Genomic DNA, 22373 nt, shown 5'->3' on the forward strand with positions numbered 1-22373 from the left:
GAAAGGGTCTGATCCTTGAAACTATGATTTTGGTGATTATTTTATAAATAGTATTGCATAAGCTTATAGGTCGAAACAAGTGCATGTATTTAGGCCCCTGAATTTTGGGCACTAAGGTGATTAAAGTATGATTTAGACCATCAGGGATCTCGCCCTTAATAAAAGCAATTAAAATCAGATTACTAACCTCTTCTCCACAGATATTCCAATGTTGCTGATAGAAGATAGCAGGAAAGCCATCAAAACCCGGAGCCTTGAGACTTCCAATAGCAGACAAAGCAGTTTTAACTTCAGCAACTGTCACAGGCCTACCAACATCCAACAAACCCTCAGGATTGATGGTTGGAAACATTGAAGGAATGTGGAATCTTAAACCCTCAGCAACTTCAATTTTAATTACAAAGACATTGACCTATACCAATTTGCCTCCTAGTTGTATTGACTTATACATTGCATTTAAATTGTTGAGGTTCATTCTAAAACAACCATGAAATGGAAAATGAATTCGGAGAAACCAACTACTCAATGGAGAGATTGTAATGTTTTATAGTGGTTGTAGAAAATCCATCCAATTTGGTTCTCGTTTCGAATTCAATCAACTATGTTAGGAGGTGTTGGCATCTCAGGCCCGAAATCCTTCCTCTTCGTTAGTGAATCCAATTCAACCTGGATCACATCTTTCCATTTAGGCCAATTTTCTCTACGTTGGCATTATTCAACGGAGTAAGGTTCGATGTCATTGGTCTCAACAATTCCACGTCCTCATGTACACTAGTGTAGTCCGTAGAGATCTCTATATTCTCAGGAATTGGTTCTAACATTGAGGCGTCCCCCAACGATGTCTCTTGGACATAACCACAATCCAAAATATTCTCATGAGACGGATTTTGAGTATCAATGATCAATGGATCAAGTTGTGCCAAACTCGCTCTCTTCTTAGGGCGAGAATCCATCGAACCTATGGGTCTCCTACGCTCTCTAGCGGAACCCATGACCTATGACGCCATTATGCCACCTTGTGGCGTCACCATACCACCATCCATGGTGGTGGTGCCGTACCCATCTTCTCTGGGTGGCACCATGTCCTCTTGTGGGGACATCAATCCTTGCAGGCATGTTTGCAGCAGGTATATGTGATCTCATCACTTTTAGGGGATCAAGATGAGACATAGTGGGGACAAACCACGACAATTCCTGTCGTTTCTGTTGAAAGTTGACGTTCTAATCTCCCCCTAACGACGGGAAGATTGTCTCATCAAAGTGACAATCCGCAAATCCAGCGAAAGAAAAAAAAAAAAGATCGCCTGTCAAGGGTTCTACATAGCGGACTTATAGTTGGAGACTCATGTCCAACACAAATATATATATATGCATTCATTGCAATGACTCATGTTGATGCGCTGTGGCGGCGCAATTGGCACATAAACCGCACACTCAAATATGCATAAGTACGAGATATTAGACTCGAACTCAGTCACTAGCTGTAACGCAAATAAAAATTGAGTGGCTGCTATGAGTCGTAGACGAATTAGCATAGCTGCATGCGATATTGCATAACTCAAGCGGAAATATTGGTGCGCATTACCAAAGTCTGGGCTACCATCGTAGTCTTTTAATGGTGGCTTTTCCGCGAGACCAATTGGGTGTGTACATGGGAATATGATACTTGATATCAATACCCAATGATATGCAATAGTCATCGAAATTTTCGATGTAAACTCTCTAGCATTATCAAGTCAAATTTACTGAAGGGGATGATCTGGGTAGTGAGCCCGTAGCCATATGTTATGTGCTAGGAGTATAGTATAAGCAGTATTACGAGTTGATAATAGCACAACACGTGACCAGTGTGTTTGCGTATCAACCAACACCATAAAACATCTATACGGTCCGCAAGTTGGTTGATCCAATCCACAAAATTCCCTTAGATTCTTTGTCAGAATGGAATTATTTCCTTAGTGTCCTTCGCATAGGATGGTCTCAATCCTAATTTTGCTAAAGAGCAGGCTTTGCAAAACGAAAGATGGGCTTTAGAAGCAACCAAATTCTTACCAATAAGAATTTGGTTGTGCCATGAAGTCACAATTGACTTTAGAAGTAGAAAAAGGAGTCAAAGAGGAGTCCATGGCGTCAAAGACATGTTGTTGCCGTAGGGGGTAGACGACACCTGCCCTAAGTGGCCGGTCATGCACAGTCTTGGCGCCGTGAGGCGTATGTGCTTCTCCTCCAACCGATTTTTGGTTCTTACTTCTCTTCGTTTTGAAGAATGGATGTCCGTGTGAAGTCTTTAATAGACGGATCATCATATCACGACCTGGGTGTCCCAAACGGTCATGTCAAAGCCTATATGTGTCAGAATCCCATAAATCATTTCTCATGACATGGCTGGATTCAATGACTCGAATAGTGGTTGCATACAACCCACTAGAGCGACACATAAGTTTCTAATACTCGTTTATACCCGTAGTCATTAGAGGTGATGCAAAGGAACTCTTGTCCATTCTCACAATGTGTTTCCACATGAAAACCATTGGCTCTTATATCTTTCAAATAAAGTTCGAATTAAGGTATGTCCAAGACATTAAGTAAAAGAATCGACACTTTATTAATAGCCAATGATTACATCAAAGTTTCTTAAGCAAAGTCTAATCCAAAAATAAAAGTCAAACTTAGACAGATTGTAGTCACTCAATCCGTTTGGTAACTCCAATCAAATATGACCAGGGAAGTAGAGAGAGATGTCGGTGGAACGAGGCTCTCTTAAGTACCACTAATCTCAATTACTTTCCTAGACATCATACTTCATTGGATGCGCCACTTGAGAAAGAGTTAATACAAAATTGTCATTTATTGATTAAGGCATAATTGCCATTACATAATTCTTGGAAAAATAAAAGACTATTTAATCAAAATCTCCGGCATCAACATGGTTGTTTTCCTCGCCAGATTTGAAGTCTGTAATGATGAGATTGATGTCATTGTCATTTCCATCATCTCCTTCAGCTGCGAGATGAGCCTCATGCTCTCTCATATCTTTATACACTTGTATTGTGCAGCTTTGTTTTTCCACTCGCATTCTAGTGCTTTAAACCAATGCTTTAAAGATCCACATCTATAGCATTACCTCACCCATTAATTGAGATGCACCTTGTGCATTTGGACATCCTCCATGGACGTTGGTGGCGACACCACCACTACCGGCGGCGCCTGTTTTGCCTCTCCCACGTTGGCCAATGTTGCCACGTGTCCGCTTATCAATCTCGCGGTTTTCCTTCCTTTGTAGGGCGGTTGTATGAACCCACACGTCCATTTCGTTGGCCCCTAACTTTTTAGGGTTCCGCTCCTTGCGCCCTTCTTTAGGTGCGCTATTATAATTCGCCTCGTGAACGCTCTTAGTTCCAACGGGCCTTTGAATTATAGTTTTTCACGAGTATGTTGTTAGTTTTCTCAGTAACTGACATAAGTTGATGAAACCTCGTAATCCATCTAGCATTGCACACAAGCCTATTGCTTGGCAATCATTAACGCTGAGACGGGGAAGGTTGAGAGGATTTTTCTCAATTAATCTTTAGTCTGTGAGCTCTTCTCCACAGAATATCATTAGTAGTGAGGTGATTCTTGACGTCATTCACCCATCGGTGATAACAAATGTCATTTGAATCTGGTTTAGTGAAGTCGAGTTTTTGCACGTTTGCATTCGACATTCAAAGACAAAGGAGAATAGATTAGTTTCGGAGTAAAAACTTCCACGACAACTAATATAAGATTTCCGAGCCTTAATGCTACCAAGAAATCGATTTCCAAGAATATTTGGATTAGACAGAACAATGATGTTTAATATGGGCACAATTTGATGCTTGCGGACGCTCTTAGTCCGAGCATTATGAACACTCTTAGTTCATACGAACACTCTTAGTTCATACGAACACTCTTAGTTCTTTAAGTGTGAATCCCCATAATTCCGCTTTATTAAATACTCAAAATCTTGTTCATATATTCCAAAATTGTGCAAAAAATAAAAGGAATTTAAAATACAAGAAAGCAGCAACCTTAATTACAAAACTTACGTGTTGAAATTCGGAGCAGATTCTCTTCTTAACAGCTTTCACTTTGATTGTTGTACCGGTCTCAAAATAACTCCGATAAGGCTGAAATTCGGAAGTCAGATGGAAGAGACAGAGATGAACAGCTCTGATGAAGAAAGGATTTTGATCTGAGATTCCGAACTAGATGTTTCGGAGACTGCAAGCAGATGGACGTGCACAGGAAAAGAGAAGGATGTAGTCGGTGTGCGTTGGTGCTGTAGGGGCAGCAGGGATGCGTGCGCAAGGGCGCGTAGGTGCTGCAGGGGCAGGTGCGCAGGTGAGGCTAGCGTGGGCTAGGAGCTGCGGCAGTGAGGCTCGAAGGTGGCAGTGGCAGGTTTTGAAGAATTTTCTGGTTTGGTTTTTTTTTTCTTGTGGTTAGGGCTCGTGCTGATAACGTGTTGTAGAGAATTGGAAAAATTGTATTGTATTCATCTCACCATGAGGTTTATATAGGGTTACATCATGTATACAAAAGGCAATACATAATAGCTATACTAATCAATCACACATTACAAATATGTCAATCGCATACATTACGAGTCTGTCAATCGCACATTACAAGTATGTCAATCGCACACATTACGAGTCTATCAATCGCATACATTAAGCAATACATATTGCATGAATAGTCATTATCATTTACAACAACATTAACCCCAAAACTTGTCTGCTTTCTTCTTTCCAGACATCAAAACAGGGAAAGACCCATTGACTTCGTTTAAATACGAGTTTGGGCGCGTAAGGGTAGTTTCGGCAAGATAAATTAAAACAGGGAAAGACAAAACCTTGGGACCTCTCTCTGTTTTCCTCTTCTTGAACATATCCTTCACTTTCGCTCAGCTTCTCCTTATCGAACTGAACTGCAAATCAAACATGGGTACTTGGTGAAGGAATTCTGGGAATTCAAACATAAAACATACAGACCCAGATGGTGAAAGAGACAATATACCGACAAAGCAAGCCCATATGTGCTTGATATGGGTACAACCGGTCAGATTCACCAGTGATTGGATTCAATGGAGCTGAAGGTTTTCAAATGTGTTCGAATTAGTGGTGGAGACCACAAGATTACATTTTCGGGCAATTTCCGGATTACAAACGGATAATCCTGTTGCCATTGTGCTTGACCAATCTGTATGCACATCAATTGTATGTGAAAATGCCGCACCCATTTCAGCTATGAACACAAAACCACGTTTTGGGAGGCAAAAATTGGATGAATCAGTGGACGACATTGTGGACTTTGAAAATTTGGAGGGTTGCCTTCTGTCATTTCTTTATTCTCTGTTCTCTGTTTATGTTTAGAATTCGCTGTTTTTCTGTCAATAATTTATGTCATAAGTTTAGTGAATTTATTAATTGCTTCATCATTATGTATCTTTGTGTCTGCATTAGTTTGGCAATGGTGGTCCACAAAGTCCTGAGTTTCTTTCAAATGACATTGGGATCATTGAAGGTAAGGAATTGGTTGGCTGATGGAATTGGCCCAGAGAGGTTGTTGTATGACAGGTACAATTCATGTAGTGAAGTCGAAGAGGTCATGTTTAAAGGAATTGGAACCTAAATATGATTACTAGAGAGGTCAAGAGCTTCTAAGTTATGCAGGCTTCCAATACCGCATGGTATCTTTCCTGTCAAGTGGTAGTGAGATAAATTCAAGCTCTCCAAGGCAGTAAGACTTTTTATCTCTTCTGTATTTCTCCCGACAGATTGTTACTTGACAAGTCTAACTTGTTCATGAATAGTTAGGGAGTATCAGTATATTCATACTCTACTCCTTTGACATTTATGTCCATATGCATGAGATCAAGAAAAACCTGCAAGGACGTCAGCTCGCTCCTCCAGGATCTAATCATCTCACCTGCCTTTGTAATTTGTTTTAAATTGGCAAGACATCTAGGGATGGGGTCTCTTATATCATTATGGGAAAGATCTAAAACCTGAAGAGCGAAGAGACCACATATTTGTTCAGGAATATTTCCAGTAAACTTATTGGCTCCCAGACGTAAGTAGGACAACAACTGTAAGTTTTCTCCAATACATTTTGGTATGGGTCCAGAATTCATTTCCTCTTAAATCAAGTGCAGACAGTCTTCCACAGTTTTGTAAGGACAATTCGAGATCCCCAGAAAGATTGTTGTTGCTTAATCTCAACCATTTGAGTGATGGACATGGAGCTTAGAATTTAACCAGATAGATTGTTGTTTGAAAAGTCTGTGATGGTCAAATCTTGTAAACCCATCCGATCCCTAGGAATATTTCCGGATATATAATTCCTTGAGAGATGAATAAAGACCAGTGACTTCATAACTTGAGAAAGGGGGAACAGTACCATTCATATTATTCCTCAAAAGACCTGGGACACTCAACTTTGACATCTCACTGCTAATGTTTAAGGGAATTGGTCCGGAAAATCTGTTGCTTGCCAAGCTTAGATTTATTAGATCTGGCCAAAGTGGAATGGAACCTACTAAGCTGTTGTTGTTCACGAACTGTAGAGGAGAATTTATGGAGTTAGGAAGTTCTCCTCTCAACTGATTGTGAGAGAGTTCCAACCATGTGAGGAGAGGTGAAATTCTCCAAAACCAATCGGGTAGTGCTATGTCTCTAAGGAAATTTTGAGTTCTGAGCCATGCTGGAAATGCAGGACTCATAAGCTTGCAATCTGTGATAGTAAGAAATGCAAGATTGAAGGGAGGAATCCATTCATGATTGACAATGAAAACAACAGAGTTAGATGACTGGCATGATAGTTCAAAACTCACCAATTTAGTGAGTTTTTAGAAATGGTTTTCAGATAGAAAAAACCTTCCCATGGACAACCGCTGAAATCCATGTACTTCATGTAATTCTCTGTGTTGTCCAATACTTTCTAGAATAGTTCCATTCAGTTCTGAGTTATAGGAAAGTTCCAGATCCTCTAAATGCGACAGGTTTCCTGTTGATGTCGGAAGTGGACCGGAGATTGAGTTAAAGGAAAGGTCCAAGGTCTGCAAATGAAAGATTTCCAATTGATGGCAGAAGTGGACTAGAGATCAAGTTGTTGGAAAGGCACAACGACTCCAAATTAGGCAAATTTCCAACCCACCTTGGAAGTGGACTGGAGATCTTATTGTAGGAAAGGTACAAGGTCTGAAAATGTGATAGATTTCCAATTGATGTTGGAAGTGGACCAGATATTGAGTTGTTGGGAAGGTGTAAAGTCTCTAGATGTGACAGTTTTCCTATTGATGTTGGAAGTGGATCGGAGATAGAGTTGTAGGAAAGGTCCAAGGTCTGCAAATGTGAGAGATTTCCAATTGATGTCGGAAGTTGACTGGAGATTGAGTTCAAGAAAAGGTTCAACGTCTGCAAGTGAGAAAGATGTTCAATTGATGTCGGAAGTGGACCGAGGACTGTGTTGTTGGAAAGGTCCAAGGTCACCAAATGTGACGGATTTCCTATTGATGTTGGAAGTCGACTGGAGATCAAGTACAAGAAATGTCAAAGGTGAAAGATTTCCAATTGATGTTTGAAGTGCACCAGAGATTGAGTTGATGGAAAGGTTCAAGGTCTCCAAATTATGTGAAAGACTTCCTATTGACATTGAAAGTTTACCAGAGATTTGTTTATGTGAAAGAAGAAGCTCGATGACGTTATCTGTTTGATTGTTGCAAACTATGCCATTCCACCTGTAGCAGTCTTCCCCAAGCCAAGAGTCGAGCACAGACAAAGGGTCTATAAGGTCATGCTTGAATTCAAGGAGAACCTTTCTCTCTTCCTTGATGCAAGCAACATTGGAAATCTCGTGAAAAGCTGTAGTGGAGATTGGCAAATTGTTGTGGCTTCGAAGAAAACAAAAGAATATTGAATTAAAAGAAACAAATTAGCAAGAATAAAATGCTGAAAGGAAGCAGCTGCTTTGCGGCAAACCATTGCAGTAAGGAAGTAGATAACTAGTATGAGAGCTCACTTTCTACTCACTTTATCATACTGCAAGGAACACATGTATCACAATGGTCTAGTCAGACTCTGTACTTCAACTGCGTGACAAAAATTCAGAAGCTAGGGTATATGATTGCCTCACTAAATTATTTGCGCGAAGTTCTTTTCCTTTCATTTCCTCCTTTCTGAATGTTTTTGGAAGGATGGATGAAGTTCCCCAACAAGCTTTACTTGTCAATATTTGTATTAGTAGCCCAGAAAACTAGATGAATTTCTATTAGTACAGCCGTTTTGTGTCCCAATATTTAAATTCCCTTCTGCTATAAGCTTAGTAAAACAGTTATCGTTCTTCGAAGGAAAACATTAAAGAGATAGACGTTGCTTTCCAATCACAATTAACATAGTAGAATTCTTGATGAAGAGTGTTTATCTTAGTCATCCCAATCACAATTCACATGGGATATTCAGTGCTTATGATATCCATGGGGGCCTTCTTCTGAGGACAAGTTTCCTATTCACCAAACTCTGCAAAATGAAGTATCTAAGGCTGCTTATTCCTTTCGTACTGTACGCCGAACAAACACAGGTAGCAGCATGAAATACACGAGTACTATTCATCATCATCATCATCATCATAGGTTAGTTGATGAGATAATTTAATTCCGGTACCATATTTTTGCAAGAGAACTGCCAACTTGGCAAATTGTCAACATTTCTCAAAGATGGCATACTGACTTTCTAGCAGACCTTGCAGCATTGGTGGACTGACCAAAACCGAACAGGTTTCTCGGCATGTCGAATGTCAGTTAGGCTTGATTGCCGCACGTTGGTACCAAAAAGTGGTGCAAAAACGTAGTGTGGTGGGCAGTTTGGGCCAAAACCGACCCAACCTGCACCTGAAACTTTGTTTCTAATAGAAGGCTCAAGGCTCAAGGCTCAAGGCTCCAGATACACTATGCAATGACCAAGTTGTTGTTGTTGTTTCTCCAGGTCTAGCAATACCCAAGATGTCTTCAAGAACAGCTTCAACTACCATAATATTTTTAAATTTTTATTTATTTATTTATTTATTTTTTAGTTCAGAACTTCAGATTGTGTAAAGCTTCATTATATTTGCTAATGGATTGCACAAAGGTTCAGGCCGGCCATTATCCTCTTCGGCAATGAGAAGTGAAATTCATTCTGAGCAGTCAAAACACCTCCATGAACAAGTGCTGCATTCTCGCTACTCCAATGATATGGAGGTGAAGGCTTTTCTCTATTCTCTGTTTGGGTTTGTTGTTTTACCGTCAATAACTCATCATCATATTGTAACTGGTTAGTGTATTTCTCCACCAATTTCATATTTTGTCTGTTTTACATTTCCTCTTTCAACATACATTTCAGAGAGATAGAACTCTGTTCATGCAGACAAACACTTCTACTTATATAATGATCATATTTCAGATAGATGCAGGTCTATATGCCCAATCTATCTACATTTCCAGTAACTAAAAAACACAATAAATATAAATTACAAATTATTATACATTTTTCAGTTCAATCAACCATCTTCCAAGCCCTTAAACTCCTCGATAAACGAGTCACTTCCAAAAACAGAAGCAAAGCTTGTCTTTCATATTGTCAAGAAACTGGAAGTAAGCATGTCTCCATGACCTCTTTATCACCAAACTTCCAAAAACAACCCAAAATCCTACAATGAACCCCAATGCTGTGCTTGCATAGAACCATAATTTTCCATACTTATCTTCTTCATCTTCCTCAACCTTTGCAGCTGGATCATTATAGAATGCTGAGCTGCATCGGGTTGGCAATGGAGGTCCACAAAGCCCGGAGTTCCCTTCAAATGAGGTTGGATCGAAGGTGGGGAATTGGTTGGCTGATGGGATTGGCCCAGAGAAGTTGTTGAATGACAAATTCAATTTGCTTAGTGAAGTCATAGAGGTCATGCTTGAAGGAATTAAACCCCAAAGATGGTTACTAGAGAGGTCAAGTGCTTCTAGCTCATGTAAGCTTCCGATACCCTCTGGTATCTTTCCTGTCAAATGGTTATGGGATAAGTTCAAGCTACCCAAAGCCATGAGATTTTTCAGCTCTTCTGGTATTTCTCCCGACAGATTGTTACTTGACAGGTCAAACTTTTTAATGAGTTTTATGATATTAGCAATATATTCATATACTACTCCTTTCACATTTAAGTCGATATGCATAGGATCATCAGGAAACCAGAAGTCCATCATCCAGCCGATACGCAAGCCATCTCCTGTTGCCATTTGTTTCAAACCACCAAGACATGCAGGAATGGAGCCAGATATATTATTTTGGGAAAGGTCTAAAACCTGAAGAGAGGAGAGATCACATAATTGATGAGGAATATTTCCTGTGAACTTGTTGGCTTTTAGAATTAAATAAGACAATGTATGAAGGTTTTCTCCAATACAATCTGGTATGGTGCCGGAAAAGTTGTTTCCTGTCAGATCAAGTGCAGAGAGATTTCTGCAAGTTTGCAAAGACGACTCAAGATTCCCAGAAAGATTGTTGTTGCTTAATCTCAACCATTTGAGTGATGGTAGTTGGGAGCACATGGAGCTTGGGATTTCACCAGATAGATTGTTATTTGAAAAGTCTATGACCTTCAAATCTTGCAAACCAGTCCAATCCCTAGGAATAATTCCAGAGAAATAATTCCTTGAGAGATCAAGAAACACCAACTCTGACATCTCGTGGCCAATGTTTAGAGGAATAGGCCCTGAAAATTTATTGTTTGCCAAGCTTAGTTGTGTTACATTTGGCCAAAGTGGAAGGGACCCTACCAAACTGTTATTTGTCAAAATAACGTGTTGAAGATGAGAACTCACAGACTTGGGAAGGTTTCCTCTTAACTGGTTATGAGATAAATTCACATCCATTAGGAATGGTGCAAATCTCCAAAACCAATGGGGTATTGTATCTGAAATTCCACCTCTCTTAAGAGTTAAGTACTCAAGGAATTTTTGACTTTTGAGCCACACTGGAAAAGCAGTATCCATTAGTTTACAATCCATGATATAAAGATTCGTAAGATTGAAGATAGGAATCCAGTCATGACTGACGTTGAAAACCAAAGAGTTGGATGCCTCGCTGGATAAAAAAAACTGATCCAATCTGCTAGTGTTCTGAAAATGATTTTCGGATATAAAGCCTTCCCATGAACAACCGGTGAGATCCAAGAACTCTAACTCTCTAAGTTGTCCGATGCTTTCTGGAATAGTTCCATTCATTTTTGAGTTTGAAAAAAGGTCCAAGGTCTGCAAATTCGAAAGACTTCCGATCGATGTCGGAAGTGGACCGGAAATTGAGTTTGAAGAAAGGTCCAAGTTCTGCAAATTCGAAAGACTTCCGATCGATGTCGGAAGTGGACCGGAAATTGAGTTTGAAGAAAGGTCCAAGTTCTGCAAATTCGAAAGACTTCCGATCGATGTCGGAAGTGGACCGGAAATTGAGTTTGAAGAAAGGTCCAAGTTCTGCAAATTCGAAAGACTTCCGATCGATGTCGGAAGTGGACCGGAAATTGAGTTTGAAGAAAGGTCCAAGTTCTGCAAATTCGAAAGACTTCCGATCGATGTCGGAAGTGGACCGGAAATTGAGTTTGAAGAAAGGTCCAAGTTCTGCAAATTCGAAAGACTTCCGATCGATGTCGGAAGTGGACCGGAAATTGTGTTTGAAGAAAGGGACAAGGTCTGCAAATTTGAAAGACTTCCGATCGATGTCGGAAGTGGACCGGAAATTGAGTTTGAAAAAAGGTCCAAGGTCTGCAAATTCGAAAGACTTCCGATCGATGTCGGAAGTGGACCGGAAATTGAGTTTGAAGAAAGGTCCAAGTTCTGCAAATTTGAAAGACTTCCGATCGATGTCGGAAGTGGACCGGAAATTGAGTTGTAAGAAAGGTCCAAGTTCTGCAAATTTGAAAGACTTCCGATCGATGTCGGAATTAGACCGGAAATTGAGTTTATAGAAAGGTCCAAGTTCTGCAAATTTGAAAGATTTCCGATCGATGTCGGAAGTGGACCGGAAATTAAGTTTCCAGAAAGGTTCAAGGTCCGCAGATGTGAAAGATTTTCGATTGATATCGGAAGTGGGCCAGAGAACGAATTGTTGAAAAGAATCAAGGTCTCCAAATCCGAAAGACTGCCTATTGACATTGATAGTGTACCAGAGATTTGTGTATCCAAAAGACGAAGCTCGATGATGTTACCTGTTTGGTTGTTGCAGACTATGCCATGCCAGTTGTAGCAGTCTTTGCCAACCCAAGAATGAAGCGCAAGCAAAGGATCTTGAAGACCTTGCTTGAATTCAAGGAGGGCCTTCCTCTCTTCCTCAATGCAAGCTGCATTGGACCTCTCATCATTGACAGTAGTGGAGTTGGCAAATATTGTTGTGGCTTCAAGGAAAATAGAAGAATATGGATTTAAGAAAAGAAGGAAACTAACAAGAGAAAGAAGTTGAAAGGAAGCAGCTGCTACTTTGTGGCAAGCCATTGTGTTTGTTTCTGGGTAAGGAAGTAGATAATGGGTACCAGTCCCTCTGATTCATTGCTATTTATAAGTAAAAATAGCCTCCACTCACTCCAACCGTATTTACTGGTAAGTACTTCTGTTTAAGCAAAGATTGCTATTTCATCTATTGGATTACTAAGATAAATTCTAATGGAATTCTCAGGGATGTTCAGCACAGTATTTGTGTCTAATATTAAAACAGACTTATTGTTGCTCAATACTTTGGGGTTTTGTCCAGGGGAGAAGTTTAATTACTATAGAGTATAGACCAAACTCACCAAACAAAGTCTATAATCTACTTTTTCATGACCTTCCAAGGTTGCTCATTCCTTTCATACTATCCGTCAAACACGCATAGGCAGCAGCATTAATTCCCTTTTATACTGTCCGTCAAACACGCATAGGCAGCAGCATTAATTCCCTTTTATACTGTCCGTCAAACACGCAAAGGCAGCAGCATGAAACGCATGCACGGCCACTATTCTAAAGAAGATTGGGAGAAAATGTTTCATGATTTCTCATTGATGTGTTTCAACTTTTATACAAGACTGAGGATCAATGTAGATGCTAAAGATCTGATATTACAATAAGTACACTAGAGGACTGATGATCAGTTTACATCCTATAGGTCAGCAATTACAATTAATACAATTAAGATCCTAAGATCAAACAATTGACAACTAAAAAACATAGATACTAATAGTTTACAATCAGAGAAATGAAGATGGTAATCAAGGTGAGGTGAATGCCCATTCAGTGCTGTGCATTAATGGATTGCTTATCATATTCATCATTATCAGTCCTAGAAACTAAATTAACCTAAAAAATTTTGATAGTTGAAAGAGTTGTATGTGTTGAGATTGCTGTTCATTCTCATGCAACTAGGACCCATATGGTGCAGCAAGTTTTGACTTTGGTGAATAAGGTCTTAATGATGTTTGTGGAAACCGTGTACTATATATGCGTGGATTTTGGGTCGATGAACATGATAAATCGTGTTATCGTGTAATATCTTCTCATAATTTGTTATCTAAAAGGCTTTTTGTCTGATCTAAACTAAACTTGAGCGTCAGTCTCCAGAAGAAAAACTAGCTAACGTACCCGCGCGCTGCTGAGGGGAAGAGTATGCTATTTCTGTTGAAAGAATATCGATTTAGTGTGCCTTATCAAACTAGGAGTAGCAATAGGAGAGAAGGTTCTAGATTTCTCAATCCTACACGGATTGGTATTCCTTGTAACATTAGAACTAGTACTTTGTAATCCCTATATATAGGGCTCCTATTCTCAATAATAACACACAATTCTCTCATCAATTCTCTAAATTCTATTATCCTTAAACACGTTATCAGCACGACTCTAGCCACAAAAACCGAAACCAACTATTCTGCCTACCTGCGTGCCTACTGCCCCAGTAGCCCCTAGCCCGAGCTAGCCAAGCATTCGCTGCAGCCTGCTCCTTGCGCGCCCAGCGCTACGCGCCCCTGCGCTCCGTGCTGCCCGCCTACGCGCCCGTGCGTCTGCAGCCCCGCGTCGCTGCACTGCTGCTCCTGCAGCTCTGCCGCACATCTTCTGTCCCTGCAGCACCTACGCGCCCCTGCGCACGCATCCCTACTGCCCCTGCAGCACCAACGCACACCGACTGCACCTTTCCCCTTTCCTGTGCACGTCCGTCTGTTTGCAGGCTCCGAAACATCTAGTTCGGAACCTCGGATCAAAATCTTTTCTTCATCAAAGTTGTTCATCTCTGTCTCTTCCATCTGACCTCCGAATTTAAGCCTTATCGAAGTTATTTTGAGACCAGTACAACAATCAAAGTGAAAACTGTTCAGAAGAGAATTTGCTCCGAATTTCAACAAGCTTGACCTTATAAACATTCGCTGCACGCCTCTACTCGGATTGCTTCGCTCCATCACGCCTGCATCGACACGCGCGTGATCCAAATACATGTAAGTATTCAAAAGAGTAAGTTTTGAAGTTCCTATAATTCGGAATTTATATTTCTTCTTCTTTTCTCGGGGACTTGAAAACCTCCCTTCTTCTACATCCCACCTTTCTTATAACGTGGGTTCGATCATTGAAAAGCGGAATCGTGGGGATTCACGCAATTAACGAACTAAAAGCGTTCGTAAGACTTCAGACTAAGAGCGTCCGTAAGCATCGATTTACGACCATACAAACATCATCGTTTCGGTCTAATCCAATCATTCTTGGAAATCGATTTCTTGGTAGCATAGCTCGGAAATCTTATTAGTTTTCGTGGAAGCATTGACTCCGAAACTAACTTGTCCCTATTTCATCTTTCAGGATGTCAAACATGAACAAACTCGATTTTGTTCCATTGGATTATGCAGGCAAAATGTACTTAATTTGGGTCACTGATGTCGAGATCCACCTTATTGCCCGTGATTTATTGCATACAATCCAAGAGCTTTGTCCTATAGAAACAGCTCCAGACCCTCAAACTGAGAAAGATAATTCCAAGGCAAGTCCTTCATGAAACGTCACATGGATAGTGACCTACAGTTTGAGTTCATAAATGAGGATAGCGCCATAAAGCTTTGGCATGCGCTTCGCGACCGATATGGCAATGTTCGTGACTCCATACTTCCGAATACAGAAGCAGAATGGAAAGATCTTCGCTTCTCTGAATTTGACACTGTCATGCAATTTTATTCGGAAGCTCTCAGCATCAGAGCAATGATGCGTCTTTGTGGAAAAACAATCACATAAGACCAGTTGATTGAGAAAACCCTCAATACCTTCCCCGTCTATGCTATGAGGTCCTCTGACTTACTCCGGACTCATGTAAATGCAAGACGGATCACAAGTTTTCAACAGCTTATTGAAGCTATGGCCACTACTGAAAGACGTGGCAATGAACTTGTGCAAAGAAGATTTGATAGGCTTCAAGATAGCTATCAAGAGCATCGTCCTATGGCTAGAGAAAGTCGCCATCGACGTCATGATCCATACGATCGAAATGCTCAAGAAGGTAATCGCTCAAGGCGACAATCCCACGACCGTAGGAGGCGTGAATTTCAGGGACATAGGGTTGGAAACCATGGAGCCAACGTTGGCCATGGGCACCACTTTCCAACGCCACCAGTCCTAGGGACTATGCATATTGCGCCAATGCGCCTCAATCAAGGGAGAATCCTCTTTATGGTGTCTATTTCTGATATGGAACGTCTGATCCATGGTGTTTGGACCCAAAATGAACATTTTGGCCTGACAAGGCACGTCTTGGAGAAATTGAGCCAATATCAGTGGCTCAAGCTATATATTGTCGACAAGCTCGAAATATATATTTAGAGGCTAAATAAAGCCTACTATGGAAGTATGACAAGTCAACTTTAGCATATTTTCCTACTTCGGCTAGGAAAAACCGAGCTAGACAATGAAGGAGGGGTGGCAGACTAACCAAATGAAATCGAAATGTGCTGAAACTTTCCAGATCCATTCTAGACAGCCCAAGGATCATTTCTTATGAAGAGTGCAAGAGTTTTTTTTTTAGTGGAAGGCCTTCAAACAATCAGCCCAATTTTCTACAGAAGCAAAACTGGAAAACTGGACCTGTAAGAGGTCCAGCAGCATTTTCGGCCCAACCACATGGAAGAAAGCTCTGAAATTTGGTCAGCATGATCTAGATTCATAGTGAAACATTTTTTATGAAGACATCATGGCCAGAATCTGAATTTCTGGTGGAGATATACATGAAGGAATAAAGGAGCCGAAAGTGCTTCCTTATCTCCCAAATTCATCATTCCTATTAGTGCTCCACCTCCATCTCCACCTCCCTTATCTCCCAAATTCATCATTCCTATTAGTGCTCCACCTACACCTCCACCTCCCTTATCTCCAATTAGTGCTCCACTTTCATTTGTTTAATGCCAAAGTAGTTGGCATGGTAGCCTATAAATAGAGGTTACATTGAAACACAATTCACACATACTCATTCATACATCAAAACATCTCTAAGATGATCTAAGTTCTCTCTAAGAGCAACTCCTCTCCTTCTCTTTCTCTTATCGGTGATCACACTACTAGTCCTAGTCTTCTCGGAAGCCGACTTTCAGTGCCACCAAACCCTCTGTCAACGTGCTTCGGTCCTAGTCTCCTCGGGAGCCGACGGTAGTGCCGCGACCACAACGGTTACAGAACCAGCCAAGCAAGGGTAACGCCCTAGCAACCCAGCCAAGCTAAAGTCATGCTTTAGCAAGTTCTCTCTACTTCCCAGTGGTTCTCGCTCTGCTCGATCTACAACATCGAGTATCGATTGTGATTTTCAAGAAGCTCAGCAAAAGTCCTCGCCACGAGGCACAAAGAATCCCACGACGAGGTTGGTGCTCTCCTCGTCTACAATCGCTTGATAGAAGTCAGGTCAAGGGACACCCCCGACGACCGCACCCGAACGGTGCTGGCACGCCCGCGCAGAAAAGAGACTGTTGACCAGCTCAAGAAAAACTGGAGCCAAACATTTTGGCACGCCCAGTGGGACTATACTAGAGTCTTTTTTCGTCATCATTGAGATGCCAGGGGAAAATCTTTACCAAAAGAAATTCCTAAAGTGAATTGATGGACAATGTTGCCACCATTGGCGATACCGCCATTAATGATGAGTTTATGCCTATTCCCATCCCAGAGGGGACAAGCATTGATGAACAGCTCGCGATCATCATGGCCAACATCGAGATGAATAAAGAAAAGCAAGCCAGGGACATGGCCATTTTGATCGCAAAAACAAAGCAGAGGTTTCGCGATTGGGACCTAGAAATTGAGCAGAACGCTCGAGAAGAGGTCATTTATGAGGCTGATTTGCCTATAGGTGGCAATCAACCTAATGACCTCACTGGTGAATCACAGCCTTACATAGAGGCTACTTATGGAGAACGTCATCAACAAGATTGTTCTTCAGACAAGAAAATTGTCTCTGAACAAATATCTGATGTCTCCACTGATCAAGCCAAATATGTGGCTACTGATCAGATGCATGGGGGGCAAGATATGACCCATGATCATCCCTTTGATCAAGAGAAGTTGGCGATAGTTGGCGACAAAGCCGATCTTGGGACACCGTCATCTTCCAAATTACAATTGGAGATCATGCCTCGTCAACCAACAAAGATACTTGGGGGGCAAGAATACCCCTCTCACGAGCCAAATTCCTCCAAATTCTTCAACGAGAAGTATCTTTGTTCTTTTCCTACAAGCTCTCACAGGAGGAATTTTTACCCTACAAATTTTGATACACCGGAGCTTGGAGTGAAGCATAGATGGCCTCCCCCGTGGTCTTCTAGAGGTTAGCCAAACATGGTGCTGCTAGCTTCTTTCTTTCTTTGCTTTTAATTTTCTGTTAATTTTTTCGTTTCTAGTTTTCTTTTCATTAAAAAAAAAAATCAGTTAAAAAAAAAAAAAAAAAAAAATTGAATTTGGTAAGGGGTTGTGAATCATAACGGAATAGGTGAAGTCTCTTTTGTTAATATTGGCCTAAACTCCTTATTGGTGCCTAGTTCAGGTCCCTTAAGGTTAAGGGCGGCTTTTATTAACACTTGTTGAACTGTCTTCACACTTATGACCTTTCTCATCTTAGTAAGTATAGCCTATGTGAAATGGTGTCTAGAAAGGGGACAACGTTCATGACAGGTTCTTGAATCCAGAAGTGCGTGCAAATGGGCCTAAACCACTATGTGGGAGTAGCTCATGCCAAAATGGATTCTGCCTCTCTTGTTCGCCCTCCCCCACCTGGCCATTTCAGTAAGGTTGCCCAAAGGATTTGAAAGAAAATTTGTGTCTAGGCGACTATACTTGGGCCGCATGTCTAAACCTTGATTCATATTGTCTTATTGAATTCAACTACTTATAAAATAAATAAAAAAAAAAAAAAAATATATATATATATATATATATATAAAATAATAATAATAATAAAAAAAAAATTTTAAAAAGTCATAAATACAACTCTTAGGGGGCAATTCTAAGTGTTCCTACACTCGCAAAGCTACTAAGCCGAGTCAGCGGCTCCAGAAACTTTTTCCAGCTTTGCCCTCGCAGGAAATGCTGAGCTCAAAGGAAATGTAAGAGCCACCACCGTGACCGCCACCTCCATCGGAAGTAGTCTTCATGTTGCCAAAGATGTCCTCACCATGCATGGGAAACAGAGGAAGGGTTTCAATCTCCATGTTCATAGATCCATAATCGCCATAGTTCCCCATCTGCCCGTTAAAAGCAATCATCACACCAGCGGAAGAAGAAGCAGGTGCAGAAGATCCAAAGTTAATATACTGATCCTCATGTTTCCAATTGGTAACTTTGTCATCACCAACAAGCCCTGATCTTTGCATGGGCACATGAACATCCGAAGTGGACCTTTTCTTCTGCTACTCTCGAGACCTTTGGTTCACGAACCAATAATAGACGTTCTTGAACTCGATCTTGCCGTACCATTTCAGCTGGAGACAGATCCTCTGAATCTGCTCTATAGTTGGGGACCTAACTCCCTTATTGTAGAAAAGCTCCTTGAGGATTCTTATCTGATCTGTAGTGGGATTCCACCTGTTCCGCCTACAAAGCATGTTAGCACTACTCCCGGCTGCTTTGTTACTTCCTCCATCCTCGGTTGGTTGCTGGGTTTGTGGTTCCATTGGTGAAGGATTGAGAGAATGCGAGAATTGAAGAGTGATGATGATGAGTAATTGCTGTTAGAAATATTCGAGTTGATGATATGATTTTGGGATTGGAAATTTGGGTTTATAATGTGGAGGAAGATATAGGCATGCAAATATCCACCCTTGGATGGACGGTCAAAGAGAAGAGTCAAACTAAGTGTCAGTAAAGCGTGATTAAAGTTGCCTTAAATCTCGGAAAAGAATGGATTATTGGCGCGTGGGGAAACCGAACAGTTTCCGAGGAGGTAACTGTTCTTTTCACGAGATTATTTTTCATGACTGTTGTTTTTCAACGAGTGATTAGTGCCTTAAATCTCGGAAAAGAAGGAGTTATTGTCGCTAAGAGTTTTGAGTTGGGAGCCAGCAAGTGGATCCAAAAGATACATATGTCCTCAAAAACCTCGCCACGAGGCTCTTTTTGACGCGGAGCATATTTTAAAAGTTCATATTATTTTCAATATACAACTATGGGGGCCTATATTTGGGGCCTTGCGAGACACAATTATTGGCTTTTCACGGATATTTGGATATCAGGATAAGAAAATATTATTGTATTCATAAAGTGGCTTTGCGGCCAAAAGCAATACATTCATTACAAAGCCAAAAGTGGCTAGAATACAAAACAAGAATCTTCGGATTATCTTCTAAATCTTTTCTCAAGTGGAAGCAGCTATGGAATCCAACGTCGGGTTGAGCCGCGCCATTATCTCAAGGAGGGGCAGACTTCAGGGAAGGAAAAAGAGGAGTAACGGAGCCCCCGCGCCCCTTTACATGGAAGCGGTAGAGGAATACAACATAGGCTTGGCCAACACCATTATTCATGAGAAGGGGAGACTCCAGTAAAAGAAAATGGAGCCTCCAAGCCCCCTCAATTGGAAGCAGCTATGGAATCCAACGCCGGGTTGAGCCGCGCCATTATCTCCTGGAGGGGCAGAGAGTGAAGGAACCAAATATCAGCTTGAGTCTCTGCACCCCCTCTAGCCTTGGTAACCACCATTAGCTGGACGTGAAGTACAGGAACAACCATTCTGTAGCTTGAACCCATTCCTTCAAAGAGTCCATCCCTTCTCATCCCTCCAAGATTCTATCAAGAATAGAAAGGGGGAGAAGGAGGTGAGAACCAAAGCCCCTTCCATCTGGAGGGCACAACACGGGCCAGGTCCAGAAGAAAGGAAACAGAGGAGGAAAGATGAACCTCAGAGTGGCCGTCCTCCCTCTCCCCGTTTCGCTCCGCGTATGGGATTTTCTCAAAAAATGATCTTACATGACCGGAGATCCCACACTTGGAGCCCCCTCGTGTTTCTAAACCAATCTGAAGCCTGGCATTTTTGTTGCAGAACTCCAGAAGGACGAAACAAGGGGTTGCCTAAGATTACGCCATGAGGCCTAACCCAGGCTTAAGATTACGCCATAAAGCCTAAAATTTAGAGGCTAAAGGTCATTTCATGAGGGGAAGATTTGTGAAGAATGAGAAAAAGAAGCAAGGATTGAAAGGCCATTTCTCGAATATTTCAGAAAAGTTGTTGTGAGTATTCCCTTCCTGAAATACAACTATTTATAGGGACTTCAGGCAAATCCCCACCCTTGGATGAAGCTCAATTTCAAAACCGATGTCAGTAAATCGAGATTAGTGATTCCAAATCTCGGGAAAAAAGGGACTAGCAGCATGTGAGGAGCGATTTTTTGAGGAGTTAGCTATTATTAGAGGATTAATAGCATGTGGGGAAACCGAACGGTTTTCGAGGAGGTAACTGTTCTATTCACAAGATTATTTTTTCACGACCGTTGTTTTTCAACGAGTGATTAATGCCTTAAATCTCGGAAAAGAATGGATTATTGACGTGTAAGGAGACCGAACAGTTTTTCGAGGGGGGGGCCTACAGAGATTGGCCCATGAAGCTCAATTTCAAGCAAAGTTCCTCCACGCGGAGATTCCCCGCAATAGCACTAGCTTCGGCCTGAGTGGCCCGTTCTCTGAGATGGGCCAGGTTGCGGCCCATTTCTTCAGAAGCAGCCAGAGGTTCATCGAGTTGGGCTTCTTCTGTAGCAATCGCGTTTTCAACAAAGGCTAAACCTGTATGGAGGTCCTCGATCCGAAGTTTGAAGTCGGACCTTTGGATTTGTAGTTCCCGCAGGCGGTTGGTTCGCTCATTTAAAATACCGCGAGAGATGTCCATTTCTCGAGAGAGGCTATTCAAAGCCTCTCGAGTGTCGTGAGCCTGGGCGTTCGCGGCCGGTTGACGTTGGCGGGCCTCACCAAGTTCATTTAGCAGATCGTCAATGGCACTAAATTGCTGCAGGGTCAATGCCTTCTCCTGGTAAAGATACCTTAGGGCTTCCAAGACTCGCGAGAGGATGTCAGTCTCCAAAACCTGAGGACCCAGATGTTCGTGAAGCACCATCTTAGCCTCATCCACAGCAGAAGGAGGAGTTACCTCTAACACCCTCATCAATCTCTCGAATCTGGTAGGAGGCGGCGGAGGCGCCACACGATCACGAACCACCAATGCAAAAGGGTGGACAACTTCCTCAGTTTCTTCATCTTCAATAGGTTGGTCTGTCCCTTCAGCCGCGGGAGAATCTGGAAACTCAACTCGTGGCTCACCATGGGCAAGTGGAGCAGATTCAAGCACAGGGCCCTCGGCTTCGACGGTTGTCTCATTTATTCGCAAGACTTGGGGGGCACCACCACCGTCAGTATCATTTTTCATCTCTTGGGCGACTGTCCGACCGATAGGACCCTCAGCGTTTGTAGCCACCTCCTCGGTACAAACAGAATCCTGGTTAGATTCAGAAATGTCAGAAAGTGGGGTTGGATCAAAAGGGAAATGGAAAGCATTGGCCAACAGTGGCTTACCTCTCGAGTTGTCGGGTCAATATCTGGTACGTGGTCACCAAGAGGAAGAGGCCTCACTTCATTCACCTCTTGGACCTTTAGTGCCGCGAGAATCTCTGTCGTCATCAGTTCCTCATAAGCGGCAGAATCCTCAGAGTGGCTTTCCACACTTTCATGCTCCGAGGAGTCGTCATCGGAGATCGTTATTAGAATGGTAGGACCTTGCAGATGCTTTGTAGATGTGGGAGACGGAAGAGGCGCCACGGGGTTAGTTGATGCTTGAACTAGCGAGAGAGTTGGCTTTTCTGCAGTGGCTGAGGGTCCAGCC

The 22373-nt window shown here is 41.9% G+C and overlaps 2 protein-coding genes across 2 annotated transcripts; both read right to left on the reverse strand.

Moving 5' to 3' along the window:
* Positions 1-7452: 7452 nt before the first annotated feature.
* Positions 7453-8803, reverse strand: LOC133716683 (receptor-like protein 43). The gene is made up of 2 exons (XM_062143359.1): positions 8745-8803; positions 7453-7909 (listed from the first exon to the last, which is right to left on the reverse strand). The coding sequence occupies exons 1-2, from the start codon at positions 8801-8803 to the stop codon at positions 7453-7455; spliced, it is 516 nt and encodes a 171-aa protein (XP_061999343.1).
* A 789-nt stretch (positions 8804-9592) lies between these two features.
* Positions 9593-11269, reverse strand: LOC133716684 (receptor-like protein EIX2). Its single transcript, XM_062143360.1, has one exon. The coding sequence runs from the start codon at positions 11267-11269 to the stop codon at positions 9593-9595; it is 1677 nt and encodes a 558-aa protein (XP_061999344.1).
* Between the last annotated feature and the right edge of the window lie 11104 nt (positions 11270-22373).

The sequence above is a fragment of the Rosa rugosa genome, chromosome 6 (genome assembly GCF_958449725.1).
Source record: "Rosa rugosa chromosome 6, drRosRugo1.1, whole genome shotgun sequence".
Classification (NCBI taxonomy): Eukaryota; Viridiplantae; Streptophyta; class Magnoliopsida; order Rosales; family Rosaceae; genus Rosa; species Rosa rugosa.

Bases quoted from the DNA above. Each gene is read 5' to 3' on its own strand.
- LOC133716683 (XM_062143359.1), bottom strand. From the start codon at position 8,803: ATGCCGAGAAACCTGTTCGGTTTTGGTCAGTCCACCAATGCTGCAAGG. The intron at 7,910-8,744 runs GTCAGTATGCCA...TTTTCTTCGAAG, and splicing joins GCTGCAAGGTCTGCTAGAAA to CCACAACAATTTGCCAATCT.
- LOC133716684 (XM_062143360.1), bottom strand. From the start codon at position 11,269: ATGAATGGAACTATTCCAGAAAGCATCGGACAACTTAGAGAGTTAGAG.